At 37.5% G+C, this 24,435-nt stretch overlaps 2 protein-coding genes and 1 long non-coding RNA gene across 3 annotated transcripts; all 3 read left to right on the forward strand.

The window, feature by feature from the left end:
• Positions 1-450: 450 nt before the first annotated feature.
• On the forward strand, positions 451-919 carry LOC122665230. Its single transcript, XR_006333458.1, has 3 exons — positions 451-489; positions 660-746; positions 857-919. It is a non-coding gene; the product is annotated as an uncharacterized LOC122665230 (long non-coding RNA).
• A 6,079-nt stretch (positions 920-6,998) lies between these two features.
• Positions 6,999-11,877, forward strand: LOC122666001. The gene is made up of 5 exons (XM_043862117.1): positions 6,999-7,186; positions 7,318-7,404; positions 7,514-7,717; positions 11,230-11,376; positions 11,488-11,877. Exons 1-5 carry the CDS (start codon positions 7,019-7,021, stop codon positions 11,875-11,877), a joined length of 996 nt encoding a protein of 331 aa, XP_043718052.1. The 5' UTR covers positions 6,999-7,018.
• Positions 11,878-14,815: 2,938 nt separating this feature from the next.
• Positions 14,816-16,840, forward strand: LOC122666002. Its single transcript, XM_043862118.1, has 7 exons — positions 14,816-14,983; positions 15,114-15,200; positions 15,310-15,513; positions 15,668-15,820; positions 15,971-16,024; positions 16,176-16,322; positions 16,454-16,840. The coding sequence occupies exons 1-7, from the start codon at positions 14,816-14,818 to the stop codon at positions 16,838-16,840; spliced, it is 1,200 nt and encodes a 399-aa protein (XP_043718053.1).
• Positions 16,841-24,435: the final 7,595 nt, after the last annotated feature.

Consider the following 24,435-nt stretch of genomic DNA (forward strand, 5'->3'; position numbering starts at 1 on the left):
TTACTACCTACATGAAAAATGCACCAATAAGCAACCAAAGTAACTTTCTTTAGAATGAGCTGTGGTCATGGCGTTATACCCATTTGTTTAGAAGTTCCAAGGATTGAGAAAACTGAACTTAATTGGTCATTAAGATTGAGTAATTGAAATATGCCTTAAATTTTGGGAGACAACCAAATATTTATTGTCCAATGCAACAGATATGGTACATTCTTAAAGGGAGACAACTCAAGATCTGATGATAGATAGCCAATATATAAGAGAGACCATTTACATGCTACCAAGGAAATCATAGAGATTTCAGATCCTTTGCTTATTATAATGGCGGTAATGATGGTCATGCTTGTAGCTTTGTTAGCAACTTCTTCAATCATTCTAAGTTACAATGGAGTTTACAGAGGAGGAACTACCCTCACCATGGAAGAAGAAGATGTTGAGTTGGAGAGACAACTCAAACGTATGAACAAGCCCATAGTCAAGAGTATCAAGGTATGTATATATAGAATTTTTTTTTTTTTTGGTAATGAGGTATGTATATATAGATCACTCACTACTATTCCTTCTCCTGATTTATAGATGATGAAATGTTTCATTATTCCTATTATTATTGAAAACATACATTGAATGATCAATAGAAGTTGATTTGTTAATTTATACAGATGGATAATGGCGAAACATATGATTGTGTTGATTTCTACAAACAACCAGCCTTCGACAACCCATTACTCAAGAACCACATACCCGAGGTATTCTTGATCTGTGTCATAATTACATTCAACTTATGTGTCCTTTGTCTTTTTCCAATCATATACTTGACGAGAGGACTTAACATGATATGATTGGATCAAAATTGCAGATGAGTTCTTCGATTCAAAGAGAGACTCCTAAAGAAGCTTTTTCTGGAGCAGAACAGCTGGATCTCCAACTCGAGGGAGGGCGTTGCTCATTAGGAACTGTTCCAATTAGGAGGACAACAAAAGAAGATTTAATAAGGTGGAAATCCTACTCAAAACCTTTCGGAAATTTTCATCAATTCTTAAATATGGCCCCCGGTACCAAAGTAAGTCTCCCCTAACCTCTCCCTCGACCCACAAAAATAATTAGGGAAAATTTCACGTACAGCTCCTGTAAGTATACAATATATCACGGACATGCCAAACCTTGTCAAAATATCAACCTTCCCCCTGACGTTAAGCACAGTTACCACTCAAAGTTTAAATGTGTATTTTACCCCCTTAGTTATTTAAATAAAAAATAGATAAATTAAATCTAAGGTGCCTGAAGTTTGGAAAAGTAACATTTGAGTTATCCTAACTTTGAAAATTGACGTTTGAGGTGCCTTATTAAGGTTAGTCCTACTCCAAACTCAAACCACCACCACTTCCACCACCACCGCCGTTTTGGTTTTCTCAAACAGAGTCATTGAACGAAGGATTTGAAACCCTGAAATTTCAAACTTGTTTTACTGTTTGGAACTCCTGAGCTCTTCTTCCTCTTAATCTTCACTCCTCTGCAACGAAAAAAAGCTTCATTGCATCATTGAAGAAGAAGGAACTTGGACAATTGTTGATTTACCAATTGATATCTTACATGACAATCACCAATTTTCATTCCCTATATACAGAAGAAGGCCATCTGGTTGCATCATTGAAGATATGCCTAATGGATATTCGAGGGTATGGATTGAAATGTATTTAATTTATTTGGCTTTTTAAATGGCATTTCTTCTTAGTTTCAAGTTGATGATTTAATGGAACCATTTCAACACAGGTTAAATGGGTAGAACATGTAGAGATAGAGAATAAACCAGTTCATCAGGTTTTCAATCAATATGTAACTAGTGGAATGGCATTTGGGGCACAACGCTGGCTAACAGTTTTACAAATGCAGTGTGAGAGGTTTACAAGTGTTATGACCAGAAAAAGAGCTTCATTTTTCCCTAAATTTCCCACCCTCAGATCTTCTCAAAACCCTAATTTCATTCAGTATCGAATCAAGCCTCGTGAGATCTACAGACATCGTTCCCGCCTTCGGATCGCCATCTATGATCGAAGATCTACTCATCTACATATCTCGATTTAGGGTTTGGTTGCAGCAACGGCCTTTCACGGAGACGAGAGATGGAAGCAGAGCAAAGGGGAGATCTGAGAGGAAGAAGACGATGTGTTGGGATTCAAGATCGGTTCAGTCCTTTTGGTCTGATCGAACCGGTTCGTGTTGGATTGATAGGAGAATCCATTGTTTAATACATTAAAGGTATTATGGGAAGTTCACCTGTGGTAAGGGTAACTTTGCCATTATAAAAGAATTAGCAGCAACTTAACTGTACAGACCTAACAGAGTGGACTAAGTTGAAATAAAAACATAAAGTAAAGGTAGTCTATGATATTTTTCCAAAGTTTGGGATGTTCGTGATATATTGTATACTAACAGGGGGTGTCCGTGAAATTAACCCAAATAATAATAAATAGGGTAAATTATAGATCACCCCCTGATTTTTGAAAAAACTCAAATCACCCCCTAGTTTAGACCCAAATTGATAAATTAGTCCCTACCGTTAGTTTTATGTTGTTAAGTGATGATGTCAGCCAGTTAAATAAATTTAAATCCATAGACTACCTTTGATCAGTGTTGATTTACAAATTTACCCTTAAAGCTAAAACCCCCAAATTCCATCCTCTTCCTCATACTTGCAACTCAATCTCAAGCTTTCACCAGATAGAGAAGAAAGAGAAGAAATTACAAGGATGTGCTTCTTCCTCCAACTCCACCACCATCTCCGCCCTCAAAAACTCCATGCCCAGGTGCAAAAAATAAGAATCGATATAGGGTTTCAAAATTGTAGGTAGAAACCTACAAATCGCGGTTATCGGAGTGCCCACCTGCTCTACAACTCCCGACGAAGAGAAAAACTCATACGGCGACTAGTATGCTGGTGAAGGATACCGGAAAAAATAACCGCTATCGCTGTAATCTGAAAACCCTTGCGCGTTATAGGGGTTTAAAAAAAAAATGTCATTGTTCTCGGCCAATAATGGGGAGATTGTGTCTGATCTCATGTTACTGCTCAATTCCCAGGGACTGTGTCTGATTTAATTTTTCTTTTCCTTGTTGGAGTAAACACTCAAGAGTCAAAACCTATTTTTTGTACGTTCTTCTGCCTCATCAGTTGTTTTCAGTTATCTTAGATTATGCATTCGGTATATCTATACCTATCCATCAACACTCTCACTCTGCGGGGGGCGAGGGGGTGGTTGAGGCCTGTAAATGTAGTTCATCGTTCTTAAGAATAAACTCACAGCGTGAACATCTCTATTACTTCCTTCTCCTCCCATGATTTGTGCTTGTGCTTGCATATTTTAGGGAGTCGCCGGAGGTCTCTTTCCTTACCTTTTTTTCCCACTTCAATTTTTTCTATTTATGCTTTAAATTTCTCTATGTTTTATTTCCTGTTTTTGTTTCTAATTTCCTCCACGGATCCAACTATTAAAAATCTTATCTTCTGCAAAAGTTATGTGGAATTCCCACTAACCCCAACCTTCTTGCTACATCTTAGGGTTTCACAAATCACTTCGTCCCTTCTCCGTCCATTCCATCACGTTTTAAACTTGCATCTTACAGAAATTTTTTATTTGATTTTAAAGAACTACCATTACAGATGGCGGAAAGCTTTGATTTTAACCCAAAAGAAGCTGTCCATTTAGGTTGAAGATGAAGGAAGGGTAGTATTGTAAATTTAATTCTAATGTTTTAGTACAAGGATAAAATATTCCTTTCACACCAATAACTAATAGTAAACTAACACCATTACTGTAGAGGGGCTGATTTGAGTTTTTTTAAAAACCAGGGGGTGATCTGAGTTTGGATTGAAAACCAGGGGGATCTGAAATTTAACTTAATAAATAACAATAGGGGTAAAGATTCACACACTATCCATGTATGGATGATTTCACAAGCAAAATTGCATACATGAAAGATTATAAAAATTGGTATTAACACACTTTATTCAGTATGTTGGTTTTGCACTGAAAAATGAAAACTTGAAGTACCATGGAGGTTCAACGTGCATGAGTATACACAATCCCCCAGTCTCCGCTAATCAATACAGTGGAGCTTTGATGTGGGTTCAAGGTGGACAAAACCAAGTACAAGTTGGATGGCATGTCAGTTCTATCTCTATACCCTTGTTTGTTTATCTTTTGTTTCTACATTCTTCAGATAATAAATAAATGATCTCAAACATTTTTATTTGAGTTCTAATTATTTGGCAATCTCTAGCATCTAAACTGGCGAAAATAAATTTTGCCATCATCAGGTGAATCCTAAGTTATATGGTGACTACAAGACCCATTTTTTTGGATATTGGACTGTAAGTCAAGAGATGTTCTATTGCCAGTTTGCCTCAGCATTCATTCTAAATTTATTTTTTGTTTTTTTTTTTTTTTTTTTTTGGGGGAGGGGTGGGGGGGGGGGGGGGGAGTAGAGTTATAGAATATATATATTTAATATTATTACTTAATATATATGTATATATTTCAATGAAACAGGCAGATGACTCTCAAAAGACTGGCTGCTTCAATGCTATATGCAATGGTTTTATCCAAGTTAACAGAAAAATACCACTTGGTCTAGCTTTTTCCATATTTTCTACTTATGATGGTGGACTAGTTGACTTGCCAACCTTTCTTTTCCAGGTGAGAGAAAGTTCGTTTATTATTATTATTATTATTATTATGAATGGTTATTAAATTTGCTCTAATTGGTGAATGAATTATCGGTCGGTGATTAACTTTATATTTCTTTGTTGCATTTTCTTAAATAGGATGATAAAATTGGAAATTGGTGGGTATCAATTGGAGAAAATATGAGTAATGTTGGGTATTGGCCGAGAGAATTATTCAATACTATAACAGAATCCGCTCCTGTGGTTGGTTGGAGAGCGGAGGTTTATGCTCCCAAAGGTGAAAAAAACTCCCCCAATGGGGACTGGACGGTATAGATTTAAAGGTCCATTTAGCGTTATCCAGATCACAGAACTACAGCGTATTTCAGAGCAGTCCGAGTTAGCGGAGAGGATTACATTAGAAGAGGTCCTAATGATAAGAGTCTTCAAGTCGTCAGAGATGGTATCAATTGCTACATTGTGCATGATTTTCCTTACATTGATGACTTTTTTAGGCATACTTTCTTCTATGGCGGTCCAGATTGTTAATGTTTCATCATTAATACTATTGTAATTGGACATATCCATGTTAAGCACAATTTTCAACTTCTAATTAAGTTTAATTACCGAGTAATTAAACTCTCTTTCATAGTCCTTTCTGTATTTACTCTTTCTCTCTCTCTCTCTCATGATTTCTATTTAAATACAGAATACATATCCTATATTTTTTTAGAGAGGAAAATACGGACAAAACTTGGTTGCTGACTCGGTTGCGGCCACGTTCCTGCTGCCCCATTCATAAACGTGCACTTGGAATCCGAAAGGATCTTTTGGAAAATATTAAAGGGAAATTTTCAGGTACCTTCCCTAAGGTATTACCTAATTACAAAAACTCCTCTTAATTTTAGGAAATTTTGCGTGCCCCCTTGGGATTCTTTCAAGTTTAACACATGCCCCCATTCAGGAAAGTAGGAGAGGAGATGGAGAACAACAAAGATGAGAGAGAGATGATGTTTGAGGGCTTAAGAGCACGTTGTCACTGCCCGCCCAACAAAGGCCCATGGGCCTAACTTGCAAGTCCATGGACTTGAACATTGGGTTAAGACCAAGTCCATGACCTAGAACTCTCTATACTTGAAGGGACTCTAGATATGTTCTAGAACCTCTAGAAGCAGGGATGGTCAAGGAAGTTTCTAGAGAAGCTTCTAGAAAAACCTTGTAAATAGCTAAGGAAGGAGGAGACTTCTAGAGTTCTTCAAGTAGTTAGAATTCTCCACAAAGGAGGTGGGAAGGTTTTAGCCTCTTAGACTAGAACGTTCTCCACCATTGGATGGAAGATACTTGTAAATATCTCAGGTATTCTTTGGGTTCTTGGTTGCCTATAAATAGAGGTGGCCTCATTTGGCCAAGGAACCACCCAACCAACCAACCAAACTCCCAACCAAGTAAGTCAGCTATCAAGTATTGTAATCAATGCTTTTGAGTAATACAAGTTCATTCTCTGAAACTCTTTCTTGTATTCTCTAAGTTCTCTTCCCAAGTCCCTTGCTAGAGTTGTGGAAAGGCTGACTTAGTGCTAGCGTGAGTGCTAAGTGTTGATGTGGTTGCTTAGAGACGTCTAAGTCGGTGACAACGTGCTCATTAAACCAGCGAAAAAATGAAGGAAAATATTTTTTTGGCCATAATCCATAATAGACTCAAAAGTCTATTATGATTTTGGGGGTTTTTTTCATTTATTTAAAATAAAATAAAGTTTCAAAAATGATACCAAACACATGAAAAAAATAAAAAATTGTCAGAAAATTATACCAAAAAGGCCCTTAGTTAGTCAAACCGGTTGGATGGGTGTGATTCAATTTGGTTCTCTCCCTTAACCGCTTTTAAAATTCAAATTTGAATTTAATGTTAAAACTAGCATTGAATTGCCATTATGCCACGTGGTGGGCTCTACACAGCAGGTTGGCCGGTCAAAGCCAGGCTGTGGAAGAGCCGAATCTCCTAATAGTAACTTATAATGTCGTTACTGGTGGTTACCACCTGCATGAAAAATGCACCAGTAACCAACCAAAGTAACGTTCTTTAGAATGAGCCATGGTCATGGCATGATACCCATTTGTTTAGAAGTTCCAAGGACTGAGAAAACTGAACTTAATTGGTAATTAAGATTGAGTAATTGAAATATGCCTTAAATTTTGGGAGACAACCAAATATTTATTGTCCAATGCAACAGATATGGTATGTTCTTAAAGAGAGACAGTTCAAGATCTGATGATAGATAGCCAATATATATATAGTAGAGACCATTTACATGCTACCAAGGAAATCATATAGATTTCAGATCATTTGCTTATTATAATGGCGTTAAGGGTGGTCACGCTTGTAGCTTTGTTAGCAACTTCTTCAATCATTCTAAGTTACAATGGAGTTTACGGAGGAAGAACTACCCTCACCATGGAAGAAGAAGATGTTGAGTTGGAGAGACAACTCAAACGTATGAACAAGCCTGCAGTCAAGAGTATCAAGGTATGTATATATAGATCACTCACAACTATTCCTTCTCTTGATTTATAGATGATGAAATGTTTCATTATTCCTATTATTATTGAAAACATACATTGAATGATCAATGGAAGATGATTTGTTAATTTATACAGACGGATAATGGCGAAACATATGATTGTGTTGATTTCTACAAACAACCAGCCTTCGACAACCCATTACTCAAGAACCACATACCCGAGGTATTCTTGATCTGTGTCATGATCACATTCAACTTATGTGTCCTTTTTGTTTTTCAATCATATACTTGATGAGAGGACTTAACTTGATATGATTGGATCCAAATTGCAGATGAGTTCTTCGGTTCAAAGAGAGACTCCTAAAGAAGTTTTTTCTGGAGCAGAACAGCCTGATCTCCGACTCGATGGAGGGGGTTGCCCATTAGGAACAGTTCCAATTAGGAGGACGACAAAAGAAGATCTAATAAGGTGGAAATCCTACTCAAAACCTTCCGGAAATTTTCATCAATTCTTAAATATGGCCCCTGGTTACAAAGTAAGTCTCCCCTAACCTCTCCCTCGACCCACAAAAATAATAAGGAAAATTTCACAGACATCCCCTGTAAGAATACAATATATCACGAACATGCCAAACCTTGTCAAAATATCAACCTTCCCCTTGACGTTAAGCCCAGTTAGCACTCAAAGTTTAAATGTCCATTTTACCCCCTTAGTTATTTAAGTAAAAAATAGATAAATTACATCTAAGGTGACTTAAGTTTGGACAAGTAACATTTGAGGTATCTTAACTTTGAAAATTGACGTTTGAGGTGCCTTATTAAAGTTAATCCTACTCCAAACTCAAACCACCACCACTTCCACCACCACCGATGTTTTGGTTGACTAAAACAGAGTCATTGAATGAAGAATTTCAAACCCTGAAATTTCAGACTTGTTTTACTGTTTGGAACTCCTGAACTCTTCTTCCTCTTAATCTTCACTCCTCTGCAACGAAAAAAAACTTTGTTGCATCATTGAAGAAGAAGGAACTTGGACAATTGTTGATTTACCAATTGATATCTTACATGACAATCACTAATTTTCATTCCCCATATACAAAAGAAGGCCATCTGGTTGCATCATTGAAGATATGTCTAATGGATATTCGAGGGTATGGATTGAAATGTGCTTAATTTAATTGGTTTTTTAAATGGCATTTCTTCTTAGTTTCAAGTTGATGATTTAATGGAACCATTTCAACACAGGCTAAATGGGTAGAACATGTAGAGATAGAGAATAAACCAATTCATCCAGTTTTCAATCAATATGTAACTAGTTGAATGGCATTTGGGGCACAACGCTGGCTAACAGTTTTACAAATGCAGTGTGAGAGGTTTGCAAGTCTTATGGCCAGAAAAAGTGCTTCGTTTTCCCCTAAATTTCCCACCCTCAAATCTTCTTAAAACCCTAATATCATTCGTTATCGAATGAAGCCTCGTGCGATCTACAAACACCGTTCTCGCCTTCAGATCGCCATCTACGATCGAAGATCTACTCATCTACATATCTTGATTTAGGGTTTGGTTGCAACAACGGCCTTTCAAGGAGACGAGAGATGGAAGTAGAGCAAAGGAGAGATCTGAGAGGAAGAAGACGATGTGTTGGGATTCAAGATCGGTTCAGTCCTTTTGGTTTGATCGAACCAGTCCGTGTTGGTTTGACAAGAGAACCCATTGTTTAATACATTAAGGGTATTATGGGAAGTTCACCTGTGGTAAGGGTAATTTCGCCATTATAAAAGAATTAAAGGCAACTTAATTGCACAGACCTAATGGAGTGAACTAAGTTGAAATAAAAACATAAAGTAAGGTAGTTTATGATATTTTTCCAAAGTTTGGGATGTCCGTGATATATTGTATACTTACAGGGGGTGTCCATGAAATTAACCCAAATAATAATAAATAGGGTAAATTATAGATCGCCCCCTGATTTTCAAAAAAACTCAAATCACCCCTTGATTTAGACCCCAAAATGACAAACTAGTCCCTATTGTCAGTTTTATACTGTTAAGCGATGATGTCAGCCAGTTAAATAAATTTAAATCCCTAAACTACCCTTGATCAATGTTAATTTATGATTTTACCCTTAAAACTAAAAACCCCAAATTCCATCCTCTTCCTCACACCTGCAACTCAATCTCAAGCTTTCATCGGATAGAGAAGAAAGAGAAGAAATTACAAGGATGCGCTTCTTCCTCCAACTCCACCGCCCTCTCCGCCCTCAAAAACTCCATGCCCAGATGCAAAAAATAAGAAGCGATATAGGGTTTCAAAATTGCAAGTAGAAACCTACAAATCGCGGTTGTTGGAGTGCCCACCTGCTCTACAACTCTCGACAAAGGGAAAAACTCATACGGCAACCAGTATGCCGGCAAAGGGTACCAGAAAAAATAACCATTATCGCTGTAATCTGAAAACCCTTGCGGGTTATAGGGGTTTCAAAAAAAATGTCATTGTTCTCAGCCAACAATGGGGAGATTGTGTCTGATCTCATGCTACTGCTCAATTTCCAGGGACTGTGTCTGATTTAATTTTTCTTAAGCTTTCTATTTCCCTTTTCTGTTTTTTTTTTTCCTTGTTGGAGTAAACACTCAAGAGTCAAAACCTGTTTTTTGTACGTTCTTTTATCTCATCAGTTGTTTTCAGTTCACTCAGATTATGCATTCGGTATATCTATACCTCTCCATCAACACTCTCACTCTGCGGGGGGCGAGGGGGTGGTTGAGGTCTGTACATGTAGTTCATCGTTCTCGGGAACAAATTCACACTATGAACATCTCTATTACTTCCTCTCTCCTCCCACAATTTGTGCCTGTGCTTGCATATTTTAGGGAGTCGCCGGAAGCCTCTTTCCTTACCTTTTTTTCCCACTTCAATTTTTTCTATTTATGCTTTAAATTTCTCTATGTTTTATTTCCTGTTTTTGTTTCTAATTTCCTCCACGGATCCAACTATTAAAAATCTTATCTTTTGCAAAAGTTATGTGGAATTCCCACTAATCCCAACCTTCTTGCTTTCATCATAGGGTTTCACGAATCACTTCGCCTCTTCTCCGTCCATTCCATCAAGTTTTAAACTTGCATCCTACAGAGATTTTTTATTTTATTTTAAAGAATTGCCATTACAGATGGCGGAAAGCTTTGATTTTAACCCCAAAAAATCTGTCCATTTAGGTTGAAGATGAAGGAAAGGGTAGTATTGTAAATTTAATTCTAATGTTTTAGTACAAGGATAAAATAATCCTTTCACACCAATAACTAATAGTAGACTAACACCATTACAGTGGAGGGACTGATTTGAGTTTTTTCAAAAACCAGGGAGTGATCTGAGTTTCGATTGAAAGCCAGGGGTGATTTGTAATTTACCCTAATAAATAACAATAGAGTTAAAGATTCACACACTATCCATGTGTGGATTATTTCACAAGCAAAATTGCATACAAGAAAGATTATAAAAATTGGTACTATCCATGTGTGGCACTGCTATATTCGGTTGATAGGTACTAACACACTTTATTTAGTATGAAGGTTTTGCACTGAAAGATGAAAACTTGAAGTACCATGGAGGTTCAATGTGCATGAGTTTACACAATCCCCCAGTCTCCGCTAATCAATACAGTGGAGCTTTTATATGGGTTCAAGGTGGACAAAACCAAATACAAGTTGGATGGCATGTCAGTTCTATCTCTATACCCTTGTTTGTTTATCTTTTGTTTCTACACTTTTAAGACAATAAATAAATGATTTCTAACATTTTTATTTGAGTTACAATTATTTGGCAATCTCTAGCATCTAAACTGGCGAAAATAAATTTTGTGCTCATCAGGTGAATCCTAGGTTATATGGTGACTCCATGACCCATTTTTTTGGATATTGGACTGTAAGTCAAGCGAAATTCTATTGCCAGTTTGCCTCAGCATTCATAAATTTTTTTTTTTTGGGGGGGCGGGGATATATATACATATATAATATTATTTTTTAATATATGTGTATATATTTCAATGAAACAGGCAGATGACTCTCAAAGGACTGGCTGCTTCAATGCTATATGCAATGGTTTTATCCAAGTTAACAGAGAAGTACCCATTGGTGTAGCTTTTCCCAAAACTTCTACCTATGGTGGTGAAATACTTGACCTGGCAACCTATCTTTTCCAGGTGAGAGAAAGTTCGTTTATTATTATTATTATTATAAATGGTTATTAAATTTGCTCTAATTAATTGGTGAATGAATTATTATTTCTTAATTTGTTGTATTTTCTTAAATAGGATCATAACAGTGGAAATTGGTGGGTATCAGCTGGACTAAACATCACTAATATTGGGTATTGGCCAAGAGAATTATTCAATAGTATAAAAGAATCCGCTCCTGTGGTTGGTTGGAGAGCGGAGGTTTATGCTCCCCAAGGTGAAAAAACTCCTCCAATGGGGACTGGACGGTATAGATATAGATTTCCATATGATCGTTATCCAGATTACAAAACTACTGCGTATTTCAGAGCAGTCCGAGTTAACGGAGAAGATAACATTGGAAGAGGTCCCAATGATAAGAGTCTTCAACTCGTCAGAGATGGTAAAAATTGCTATGTTGTGCACGATTTTCCCTACATTGATGACCATTATAGGCATACTTTCTTCTATGGGGGTTCAGGTTGCTAATGATCCATCATTAATACTATTGTGACTAGACATATCCATGTTAATCACAATTTTCGACTTCTAATAAAGTTTAATTACCGAGTAAACTCTCTTTCATAATTTCTGTATTTACTCTCTCTCTCTCTCTCATGATTTCTATTTAAATACAGAAACATATCCTATATTTTTTAGAGAGGAATATATGGACAAAACTTGGCTGCTGCCCCAATCATAAGCGTGCACTTGGAATCCGGAAGGATGTTTTGGAAAATATTAAAGGGAAATTTTCACATACCTTTCGTGAGGTATTATCTAATTATAAAAACTTCCCTCAATTTTAGGAAATTTTGTGTGCCCCCTTGGGGTTCTTTCAAGTTTAACACATGCCCATATTCTGTTAGTTTAGATAGGACTACCATCGCTAAAAACAAGGGATAAAAGTGACAAAATTGCCCTTGCAAAAAAAAAAAAAAAAAAACCTGGGACTCATCTTCCCCGAATCGTTTTGGGTTTCAAAAAAAAATGGGAAGATGAGTTGCAAGCTCTCATGTCCTTTGAAAACTTATTGTTCAATCTAAACTAATAGATCTAAGCAACAATCCCTGCTTTCCTTGTTGCAGCACTGCAAAAGATGAAAGGAGCTCACCCAGTTTAGAACGCCTTCATTGTTTAAATGTTTCCACATCAGTGGAATTTTTATCACCTCAAGTACAGTACACCTCAAGTACACCAAAAAGGTACATCTGACGGTGCACCTTAAAGTGATTTTGTTTAAAACACTCCTCAAGTGCATGTGCACTGTCAGGCGGCTAATTGTATTTGAGTTAAGTATTGGGCATTTACGAAACCCCAAGGGGTATTGTTCCATGAACGTATCCTTCACATACTATGAGGTGAACCACGTATATCGTGTCTCGTTGCTTACTGTTATTTGTTGGAGACTAACCAATATTTTGCAGAGTGGGTTTACAGTCTTGGTAGACTTGACCACATTCTGGTGGTGTGAGGTGAGACTGTAAGCAACCGTGTTGTCTACAAAAAATGTTAAAAAGTAAGGGAACTGATTTACCCCCACCCCACCCTCTCAGTTTGATCCGGTGTTTATAGAAGCATAGAGAAACTGCAATCAATACAGAATTTCACTAGGAGCTCTTTTAATTAAGCTCATCTGATAGCTAATATCAAACCTGCACATCGCCAAACCCAAAATCTAATGATAAAAAAAAAACCCAACCATAGAATTATAAATTTCTCCCCAGCCAAATATGTTTGCTAATACAAAGTCACGAACAGGAAGTTCAAAACCAAATCAAATGGATACAAACACTTACTTGCTGATAACTACATTAAACAAACATTTCAAATCAGAAAGAAATAGGAAATGACAGTGAAAATGGAGGATTGATGAAGTGGCAATAGACTGTGATTTTCGGGAAGAAAATAAAATGGGATAGAGGGATATGATATGTTTTGCAGATGGGGACCGGCCGGTCAGGAAAGTAGGAGAGGAGATGGAGAACAACAAAGATGAGAGAGGGAGGTCGCAAGGCTTTGCATGTAGAAAAAGAAGAAAAGAGGGGTGGAAGCATTCCTTTCAAATAATAAAAGCAAATGACATTTTTACCCTCGACTTTGAGGGCTTAAGAGCACGTTATCATGGCTCGCCCAACAAAGGCCCATGGGCCTAACTTGCAAGTCCATGGACTTGAACATTGGGCTAAGACCAAGTCCATGATCTAGAACTCTCTACATTTGAAGGGACTCTAGATATGTTTTGAAACCTCTAGAAGCAAGGATGGTCAAGGAAGTTTCTAAAGAAGCTTCTAGAAAAACCTTGTAAATAGCTAAGGAAGGAGGAGACTTCTAGAGTTCTCCAAGTAGTTAGAATCCTCCACAAAGGAGGTGGGAAGGTTCTAACCTCTTAGACTTGAAAGTTCTCTACCATTGGATGGAGGACACTTGTAAATATCTTAGGTATTCTTTGGGCTCTTGGTTGCCTATAAATTGAAGTGGCCCCATTTGGCCAAGGAACCACCCAACCAACCAACCAAACTCCCAACCAAGCAAGTGAGCTATCAAGCATTGTAATCAAAGCTTTTGAGCAATACAAGTTCATTCTCTCAAACTCTTTCTTGTATTCTCTAAGTTCTCTTCCCATGTCCCTTGCTAGAGTTGTGGAAAGGCTGACTTAGTGCTAGCGTGAGTGCTAATGTCGGCGCGGTTGCTTAGAGATGTCTAAGTCCGTGACAACGTGCTCACTAAACCAGCGAAAAAATGAAGGAAAATGTTTTTTTGGCCATAATCCATAATAGACTCAAAAGTCTATTATGATTTTGGGGGTGTTTTCTTTTATTTTAAATAAAAACAAGTTTCAAAAATGATATTAAACACATGAAAAAATACTAAATTGCCAAAAAATGATACCAAAAAGGCCCTTTGTTAGCCAAACCGGTTGGGTGTGACTCAATTTTGGTTCTCTCCCTTAACCGGTTTTAAAATTTAAATTTGAATTTAATCTTAAAACTACGTACCATTGAATTGCATTATGCCACGTGACGGGCTCTGCACAGCAGGTTGGCCGGTCAAAGCCAGGTTGTGGACGAGCCGAATCCTAATAGTAAAATGGCATTACTGGTGGTTACTACCTGCATAAAAAATGCACCAGTAAGCAACCAAAGTAACGTTCTTTAGAATGAGATGTGGTCATGGCGTAATACCCATTTGTTTAAAAGTTCCAAGGACTAAAAAAACTGAACTTAATTGGTCATTAAGATTGAGTAATTGAAATATGCCTTAAATTTTGGGAGACAACTAAATATTTATTGCCCAATGCAACAGATATGGTATGTTCTTAAAGAGAGACAACTCAAGATCTGATGATAGATAGCCAATATATAGTAGAGACCATTTACATGCAACCAAGGAAATCATAGAGATTTTAGAGCCTTTGTTTACTATAATGGCGTTAAGGGTGGTCACGCTTGTAGCTTTATTAGCAACTTCTTCAATCATTCTAAGTTACAATAGAGTTTATGGAGGAAGAACTATCCTCACCATGGAAGAAGAAGATGTTGAGTTGGAGAGACAACTCAAACGTACGAACAAGCCTGCAGTCAAGAGTATCAAGGTATGTATAGATCACTCACTACTATTCCTTCTCTTGATTTATAGATGATGAAATGTTTCATTATTTCTATTATTATTATTGAAAACATACATTGAATGATCAATGGAAGATGATTTGCTAATTTATACAGACAGATAATGGCGAAACATATGATTGTGTTGATTTCGACAAACAACCAGCCTTCGACAACCCATTACTCAAGAACCACATACCCGAGGTATTCTTGATCTGTGTCATGATCACATTCAACTTATGTGTCCTTTTTGTTTTCCAATCATATACTTGATGAGAGGACTTAACTTGATATGATTGGATCCAAATTGCAGATGAGTTCTTCGGTTCAAAGAGAGACTCCTAAAGAAGTTTTTTCTGGGGCAGAACAGTCTGATCTCCAACTCGATGGAGGGGGTTGCCCATTAGGAACAGTTCCAATTAGGAGGACGACAAAAGAAGATCTAATAAGGTGGAAATCCTACTCAAAACCTTCTGGAAATTTTCATCAATTCTTAAATATGGCCCCTGGTTACAAAGTAAGTCTCCCCTAACCTCTCCCTCGACCCACAAAAATAATAATAAATAATAATAGGGTTAAAGATTTACACACTATATATGTATGGATTATTTCACAAGCAATATTGCATACATGAAAGATTATTAAAATTGATATTAACACACTTTATTCAGTATGAAGGTTTTGCACTGAAAGATGAAGACTTGAAGTACCATGGAGGTTCAATGTACATGAGTATACACAATCCCCCAGTCTTCGCTAATCAATACAGTGGAGCTTTTATGTGGGTTCAAGGTGGACAAAACCAAGTACAAGTTGGATGGCATGTCAGTTCTATCTCTATACCTTGTTTGTTTATCTTTTGTTTCTACACTTTTAAGACAATAAATAAATGATTTCAAACATTTTTATTTGAGTTATTTGAGTTACAATTATTTGGCATCTAAACTGGCGAAAATAAATTTTGTGATCATCAGGTGAATCCTAGGTTATATGGTGACTACAAGACCCATTTTTTTGGATATTGGACTGTAAGTCAAGCGAAGTTCTATTGCCAGTTTGCCTCAGCATTCATTTTAAAATTTTTATTTTTGGGGGGGGGCGGGGGAAGGGGGTTATCGAATATATATATAATATATAATATTATTTCTTAATATATATGTATATCTTTCAATGAAACAGGCAGATGACTCTCAAAAGACTGGCTGCTTCAATGTTATATGCAATGGTTTTATCCAAGTTAACAGAAAAATACCCATTGGTCGAGCTTTTTCTAAAACTTCTACCTATAATGGTGAAACAATTGAAATGGCAACCTATCTTTTCCAGGTGAGAGAAAGTTCGTTTATTATTATTATTATTATTATTATTATGAATGGTTATTAAATTTGCTCTAATTGGTGAATGAATTATCGGTCGGTGATTAACTTTATATTTCTTTGTTGCATTTTCTTAAATAGGATCGTGGAAATTGGTGGGTAGTAGTTGGAGAAAATATGAGTAATGTTGGGTATTGGCCAAGAGAATTATTCAATACTATAAAAGAATCCGCTCCTGTGGTTGGTTGGAGAGGGGAGATTTATGCTCTCCCAGGTGAAAAAACTCCCCCAATGGGGACTGGACGGTATAGTTTCGCACCATATAGTGGTCATCCAGATAGCAGAACTACTGCGTATTTCAGAGCAGTCCGAGTTAGCGGAGAAGATTACATTAGAAGAGGTCCCAATGATAAGAGTCTTCAAGCCGTCAGAGATGGTTTCAATTGCTACATTGTGCATGATTATCCCTACATTGATGACTTTTTTAGGCATGCTTTCTTCTATGGGGGTCCTTTGTCAGATTGTTAATGATCCATCATTAATACTATGGGAAATATCATCCTCCTTCCCTCTAAGTTTGTCTAATATCAATCCAGTATCCAAGTTTTAAAAAATATCTATCTCCTCCTCTACTTTATAAAGATTATATCAATCGTATCCTAACCGTTAAAAACGACCATTAAGTGATGATGTGGACATATTCAATTTTTTTAAAATCCCAAAATACCCTTAATATAATTTAATTCTAATTTTACCCTCTTCAATCCCAAAACCTTTTTTCATCTTTTTCCTCCAAAAATCCCTTTTTCGTTTCTGCATTTTTTTCTTCTTCTTCCTCGCACACCCCACCCCTGCAACATTGCCCCTATGCGTTTTTAGGGGTTTTTTCACCAAGGAGAAAAAACCACAATAAAAGCCAAAAGAAAAGAGCAACGATTCTCCAACATAAACAAGGAATCGTTATTCCACCATTTCCATCTCCTGCACTCGGCCTTGGTCTTCCTCTTATTTCTCCACCTCCTCGTCGTCGCTCTCTCTCACTACCATATCCAATGCCTTGAAGCTCCACATGGCCCAACAACATCCCATCCCCTTAAATCCCATCCGTTCTCTCAGACTCCTTCATCTGCTCCCTTCGCTCTGTACTCCTTCCATTCCTCATACTCTAACCCCCCACCACTACCTCTGTTCGTTGTTTGAGTCCTTTTTGTTAGAATAAATCGATCCAAATAGGGACAAAATCCCAAAAGCCATGATCTCCATAGGGCGTTCAAGAACACAATCAAATAAATAATAGAAAATAGGGATAGAACCACCAACCTTGTTTCGCATCCATAGTGATGATGATTGCAACGGAAAATAAAGAACAAAGATCTAGGTGTTTCCCCTCTATTCCCAAAGTAACTGGCCTGATGAGAATACCGAATGCGCAGGGACGACAAACACTGAATATCTCCCTCTCTTTCAAAAATGCACTCCTCAATAGTAATTGAGAATAATAAGTTGTGATGGGTAGAGGGGGGACCTAGCTCTCCTTATATAGTAATCCCTATAGGGTCTGACTCATCACAGTCCCAATAGGAATCTATCTGGCCCACACTAAGCCAGTCCACATTAGACTTCTAATATAACTTAATGACCCCACTTTATTAGACCAAAATCCTAATTAGCCTGGTTTAGGGATCTAATTATGTCCATATAGAGTTTTATTAGAACTAAAATTCTAACACTTTTTTGCCCTCTTCTTCTTTTATGTCTATGCCCGTGCAAGAACCATTAATCACATGAGGTTTGTTGTAGCAATACATGGAACACCCACTCTAGAATCCTTGGCCATTATTGGAACCGGTGATGTTAGAGATCATGTCGCAACCCAGAGCCGTGAATTTGTTCTCTGTTTCGGAGATGTTGAATCGGTTGTGGTTCTCCAATTTCGCAGAAATTATGTTTGAATCACTTGTCCTCCGTTCACCCGACTCGTTGTAGCAATCGTAATTTACAGGAGAAGCTACAGTCAATTGGCCGTTAAATGAAATATCGATAACTTCCAAGTCCCTTCTATTGAACATCAGTTTTGGAGGGTTATAGCTGTCGTTGCAAATTAGCTTAAATTCTTTTCTGTAACAACAGTCTTCATTATCAGCAGCTCTGAAGCCAAAGGGGTAGGGAACTTGGACACCACCATATTCAGAAGTGCAATTGGGCTTTGCCACCATTGGCCATAACAGGACAATGAAGAGGAACGGAAGCAACACAAGAGGGGTAATCACCGATCCGGCTGAATTGAATTCTTTTTTGTTGCTTTTTAATTCATTGGTTGCTCATCGTTTGTTTCACCAGCTATGATATTTATCGGTTCGGTTCGGTTAGGTTGGGTTCAAACCTTCAATCAAGGAGGAGAGAGAGAAAGCATCTGTGAGCTCCTTCAAGAATAGCAACTCCACCACCTTTTAATTCAAAGAACACGACAAAGAAAAGAAGAAGAAACCCCAAAGTTAAACAGAAGAAGAATCAAACAAACAAAAACCCAAGAAAAATAAAAAATTTCTTGCAAAAGCAGAAAGATGGGTCTCTCTGCTTCACTCTCTCAATTCGTTTTCAAAATCAGTTTTTTTTTTTTTTGGTAAAACGTTTTCATAATCAGTTGCGAGAGAACAAAATAGGCAGCTTTCCTTCTTGTTTTCTCTGGTTTCTTTGGTTTCAACAACCCTTTTGCTCCTCTGTTTCTGGGGTCTCAATCGATGTCGGAAAACGGTTTTCTGGGGAGTTTCGGCTTCTGGGGTATCGAGATTCTTCGATTTCTCTGAAAAACAGTAAGCTTTCAGAGATGGCGGCGGCCGTGGTGGTGGATACAACCGTGGTGGTGACCATTGCTACTAGAAGAAGAAAGAATTGAGGGTAGGGACGAGGGTAATATCGTCTTTTCATACTCTGTTTTAATAGAGTTAATCACATAAGGTACGGTTCATATAATCTTTATAAAGTAGGGGATAGGATAGATATTTTTTAAAACTTAGGTACTAGATTGATATTAGACAAACTTAGAGAGGAACGGAGATATTTTCCCTAGTTTTTTTTTATTGAAATTATTCTAGAACATCCAATAAAATATAAGCTCTTACACTACAGGCATGGGAGGGGAGAACAAGGAAGAGAGAGAACATGAAAGTTACAAGACACCCTGGAAGAAAATGTCAATTCCTTATAATCTTTTCACATTTTAATTCAAGGTTTTTTGGTAAAATAATTTTATTCAAGTTAAAACTTAAATCAATTATTATAGACAAAGTTTTAACCCATTAATGATGATCGGGGCTGCCGTGGATTTTGCTACTTGTTGGGATCCCGAAGAGGGTAAGAAGGAACGAAGGGCTATTTGTGCAAATGATATGAGTTTATCGACTAAGTTAATAAGCCTTATTTGTTTACTTAAATTATTAAAAAAAATGATGTTAAAGGGTATTTTAAGAAGTTTCTATTTTCTTGTGGGGCGAGACAAACACTATCTAATTTGGAAATTAGGTAAATGTTTTCAAAATCTATATTTGTGGATGAACAAATTTTAAGTATACTTTATCCTGTAATTATTTTTTTATTTTTTATCTCATGGATCTAAAAAATTTCCCCTTTTAATTAAGACAAGATTCTCTCCCATCAAATCCGTCCTCTCTCTCTCTCTCCTTGTCCCCTAAGTATTTTATCCTAATCTTCTTCTTCCGTTGCTTCCCTTTCTTACCTCTTTCCCCCCCCCCCTTTTCTCTCCCCTCTTTTATGGATTTGGATCCTCTACGGTTGGGCAGCCGAGCAGCCATTATATGGCCTCACACAAGTAGGGGCAAAATGCCTGGGTGGGGTCCATGTTTTGCTTGTGTTAGACCGCACGTCAACCACTCGGCTGCCCAGCTGTAGAGGACCGGATTAGGGATGTAAATGGATAACCAAAAATCTGAATCCAATTTGCATATTATCCGTTTAAGGACATTGGTATTCGTTTAGAGATATCCAAAAACAAAAATCTGAATACTTTGATAAAAATCAGTTAGGAGAAAAAATCTAAATATTTAATAATAAAATTAAGTAAATAATGATATTGAGGGTTTTTGAAGATTCAATAGGTTCTAGAATAGAGTAGTTATATATCTAACATTGTTCCCATTTTAACATAGAATCTAACTTTTTTAGAGTAGTTCCAAACTTTTTAAGTCCAATTACAAAATATTGTACTCTCTAACGGGCTAAAATAAAATGGTTACACACCTTTTGATCGTTTTCCCAAAGTTGTCTTTTACCAATTTATATATATATATATGAGTTGTCTTATGTAAGTGGTAAGAAAGGATTTGCATGTGGTAGGCCTTGACCCTAATATGACTGCGGATAAAGTTGTTTGGAGGACAAGGACCTGTGTAGCCGACCCCTTATAGGGAGATGTTCTTGGGATGCTGCTTTGACTGCCGCTTAGACTTTTTCCTTTAGTAACTTTGTTTTATCTTTTTACTTTCTTCTACTCTTTTTTTTTATTTTACTTCTCCTATTTCTATTGTTGTTGCAGCCTCTTCGGATCAATGTAGCTGACTCCATTTATTTGGGATAATGTTATGATTGTTGATGTTGTTGGGCTGTTTTATGTAATTAGTGAATGAGAGGGTTCTCAATGTCTGCAAAACACACTTAATTGAGGTCAGGATCATCTCCAGGGAGTAGGGAACGCTTAGGGTGCTGCCAGCCGTCGGGCTGTGTCGCACACATCCCTAGGCATGCGTCGAGATGTGTGTGGCACAGCTCAACCGTTGGATGCCCCTTGGTAGCACCCTGGGAGCACGCCTCCCTGGAGACGAGCTAAATTCCTTAATTGAGCCAATGATTAAATTAGAGTAGAGTTTACTTAAAGTGTTGAATTATCATTTAGTGTAGATCTAGGTGATTTGCTGGATAAAACTTGGCTCCATTTGTTTCGACGTAAAATTTTACTTGGAAATTTCTTATTGATAAATTTTACTTCATAAATGTAAAATTTTATATATTGAAAAAAAATTTCAATGTTTTTTTTTCATTAAAAAAAAAAAACATTCGAACACTTTTCAACATGTAAAATTTTACATGTCAATTTTTTTAAAGTGATTAAAATTTTACACCGAAACAAACAGAGCCTTGTTAAGTTTTGCTACAGAAGATACACGAGGAATCTTTGTATGGCGGTTTTTCCTTCTAATGACCGGCATATCTATGATTCTTTTCTCCCAGATGAAGCAATAGGCAGTATGTAGAACTGGTTGTGGCGCGAAGTACTCTTGTGCACCTACGTCACTCGACTCACACGCAACCCTGCCCCGTTATGTTATGGAAAAATTGAGCTTATTGCTGGGCTCGTTATTCAGAGCCAGCAATTGGCTACCGGATTTCTTCCCATTCGTAGCACTTCGGGGGTCACTGTGGCATGGCTGAATGTAGAGCGGTCCGCTCCTATAGCGTTTTATCTTTAGATATGATTCTTTTTCACTTCAGAAGATGGTCAAGGTATTTTTTTTGGTTAATTGGGAGCTTTACATATATATTTAATAGAAGGGGGGGGGGGGATCATACTGGGGAGGGGATAAGATACCAGCCAAGAGATTCAAACTCGAGACCTCTTAGTGAGTAAGGGCATGAAGCGCACCACGGCTCACCAACTGAGCTAAGCAGTTGTTGGTTGGTCAAGGGATTAGTTCCATTTGTTTCGATGTAAGATTTTACATGTAAATTTGGTAAAATTATGTAGGGAAAATTTCATGGACACCCCCTAAAAGTATCCAATATCTCATAAACTAACCATTTGGTCAAAATGTCACTGACACCCCCTATTTTTATGAATTTGTTTCAATTTAGTCCACTCCGTTAGTCTCTGCAATTAAGTGTCTGTTAACTCTTTTTAAATGGCGAAATTACCCTTACCACAGTGAAATCCCTATAATACCCTTAATGATGAATTAATGATGTTAGAAGTTAGTTTTTAGTGTTGGTCCACTGAAGTGTGTGGAGTGTTGTTGTCATTGTTGGCAACGTATTCAGTCATATTGGTATTGTGGCAGCGGCTATTGGTGGTTTGGTAGAGTTGGAATGGTCAAACGGGCTTCTACACAGTATCAAGGGCAGTTTGGTCTTTTGGTAGAGTTACAGTGGTATCCGAGCATGGAGGATGACTATTTGCAGTATATATGGTCCCTAAGAAGTGTTTATCAAAGGCCCGAAACAGCAGGTGAAGGTTTCGTACATCAAAAGTTGTGATTTCATAGGATCGCACAATGGGGTCCACTTTGAAGCTATTTTTGGAAGTGATAATGGCAAAACTGGGTGAAGGACTCTTCATAAGATTTGTAGTTCGTCGAGTTATGGTTCTAACGCAACTGGTTGCGCATCATTTGGATGTTGTATGAGGAAGTTACATCGATTTTCATGTTATTGCGTGAAAATGGAGCAAATCTAGAGAATGACGATTTTCCCATACTTAGCCAAAATTCTGCCTTATTTTTTTAAGTGGTATACTGTGAACAGTATTCTTCCTTTAATTTGGTGAAGTTCCAGAATGTTTCGGACCGTTGGATCAAGATCTATGGGTTGGATTCCAATTTAAAGGCATCTAGTTGGGCAAAGAACGGTTGGCACTAGAGATGCTTGCGCCTAGCTTTTTAGTGGCTTGGCACATGGTCTATTATTCACGTGTGTCACACCAAAGTGATTTATGTTTTGGTGTATATGCAAGGTTCTACTCCAATGTAAGATTCATATAGTTCACATGTGACGGAGATTCCATTTAGTGCATTCTAAGTGGCTGAAGTTAGAAGCACAATCTTTGCAATAAAGTAAAAATGTGTTTTTCAAAAATGTGTTGACATCAGCATGACTTCATGGAGAGAAAATAATGCTCCAGCAACGTCATAATGGGCTTCGTTATATTCTGTTTGTCACAAAAAATCCTTTTATTTATGGATTTGCCATCTATTTCCTAATTCGGAGCATCCATCTTCGGAAATGCATATCTCGGCCATCTGAACTCGGATTTGGGTACTGCAAAGTCCGTTGGATTCATAGAGAGGAGGAGAACGTCCCTACAAGAAGAAAAACATCAAAAATTGCTCAGATGGAGAGGTGTGCACGAATAACCAAGAAGGTGGTGTTTTCACGAGTTTCGTGCTTATTGTGAGTCGTGCGACTTTTGAGGACGTTCTAGAGGAGGTGTTTGCTGTGCTATTACCCTGAAAGAGGTAATCCTCTTTAGTAAATCCCAATATTTTGTTCTTGGTTGTTGTCTTTGAATTGAAAGCCTATGGAACCTTTGTAAGTCTTGTTGGCAAAAATTTTGGGAAGGGATTTACATTGTTGAATTCGTTATGCTATTGTAACTCTATCAAGTGGGGGCTTGCATAGAGATTGGGGTTGTTGCTCTCGTTTGTGTGGTTGCACAAACCGAAGTAGGGATTGGAGTTCCTAAGTGATTGTGGTCACTAAAATTAGTTGAGTATCGTACAATATACAAAACCCTGATTAGGGTATTACACCGTGGATGTAGGCACACTGCTGAACCACGTTAAATACTGTGTCGCTTTTTTGCTATCTTTATATATGTGTATTGGAGTGTTATCTGATTGCAGAATGGGTGTGTTTACCTGGGAGGCCTAACCAATTCATTGGTTGTGAGGCAAGATAACACACGAACTGTAGACTGGTCAAATTGGGGTGCCCCAAGCCAGTCGGTGTGTGTACAGGGTAGTAAAACAGAGATACAGGGATTGCAGTGTTTGTGTTTCAGAGAGCAGTGATAGATAACTATCATTCAAGTTTGGAAAATTTTTTTAGTGACCCTGATTCACCCCCCTCTCAGTGTCAACCTGGGATCATCAATTGGTATCAGAGCTTGGTTACCTTAGAGAGGAAGCTTAACAGTTTCGGGTTCAATCTGAGCTTGGTTGACAATGGCATCCAGTGAAGGAAGAAACATGCATGGGAAAATTCCAATTTTTGATGGGTCAAATTATAATTTTTGAACGATCAGACTCTTGGAAAGTAGAATCAAACTCTTCCTCTTTTTTCTTAAAATAAGTAAATAACAAACCTTACTAGAAGTGAAAGGTATCATATACTTTTAC

The sequence above is a fragment of the Telopea speciosissima genome, chromosome 6 (genome assembly GCF_018873765.1).
Source record: "Telopea speciosissima isolate NSW1024214 ecotype Mountain lineage chromosome 6, Tspe_v1, whole genome shotgun sequence".
Classification (NCBI taxonomy): domain Eukaryota; kingdom Viridiplantae; phylum Streptophyta; class Magnoliopsida; order Proteales; family Proteaceae; genus Telopea; species Telopea speciosissima.

Excerpts from the sequence above, each read along its gene's own strand:
- LOC122666002 (XM_043862118.1), top strand. The coding sequence starts at position 14,816 with ATGGCGTTAAGGGTGGTCACGCTTGTAGCTTTATTAGCAACTTCTTCA. Across the intron at positions 15,514-15,667 it reads ATATGGCCCCTGGTTACAAA|TATGAAGGTTTTGCACTGAA; the intron begins GTAAGTCTCCCC and ends CACTTTATTCAG. Across the intron at positions 16,323-16,453 it reads TGGCAACCTATCTTTTCCAG|GATCGTGGAAATTGGTGGGT; the intron begins GTGAGAGAAAGT and ends TTTCTTAAATAG.
- LOC122666001 (XM_043862117.1), top strand. The coding sequence starts at position 7,019 with ATGGCGTTAAGGGTGGTCACGCTTGTAGCTTTGTTAGCAACTTCTTCA. Across the intron at positions 7,187-7,317 it reads CTGCAGTCAAGAGTATCAAG|ACGGATAATGGCGAAACATA; the intron begins GTATGTATATAT and ends TAATTTATACAG. Across the intron at positions 11,377-11,487 it reads TGGCAACCTATCTTTTCCAG|GATCATAACAGTGGAAATTG; the intron begins GTGAGAGAAAGT and ends TTTCTTAAATAG.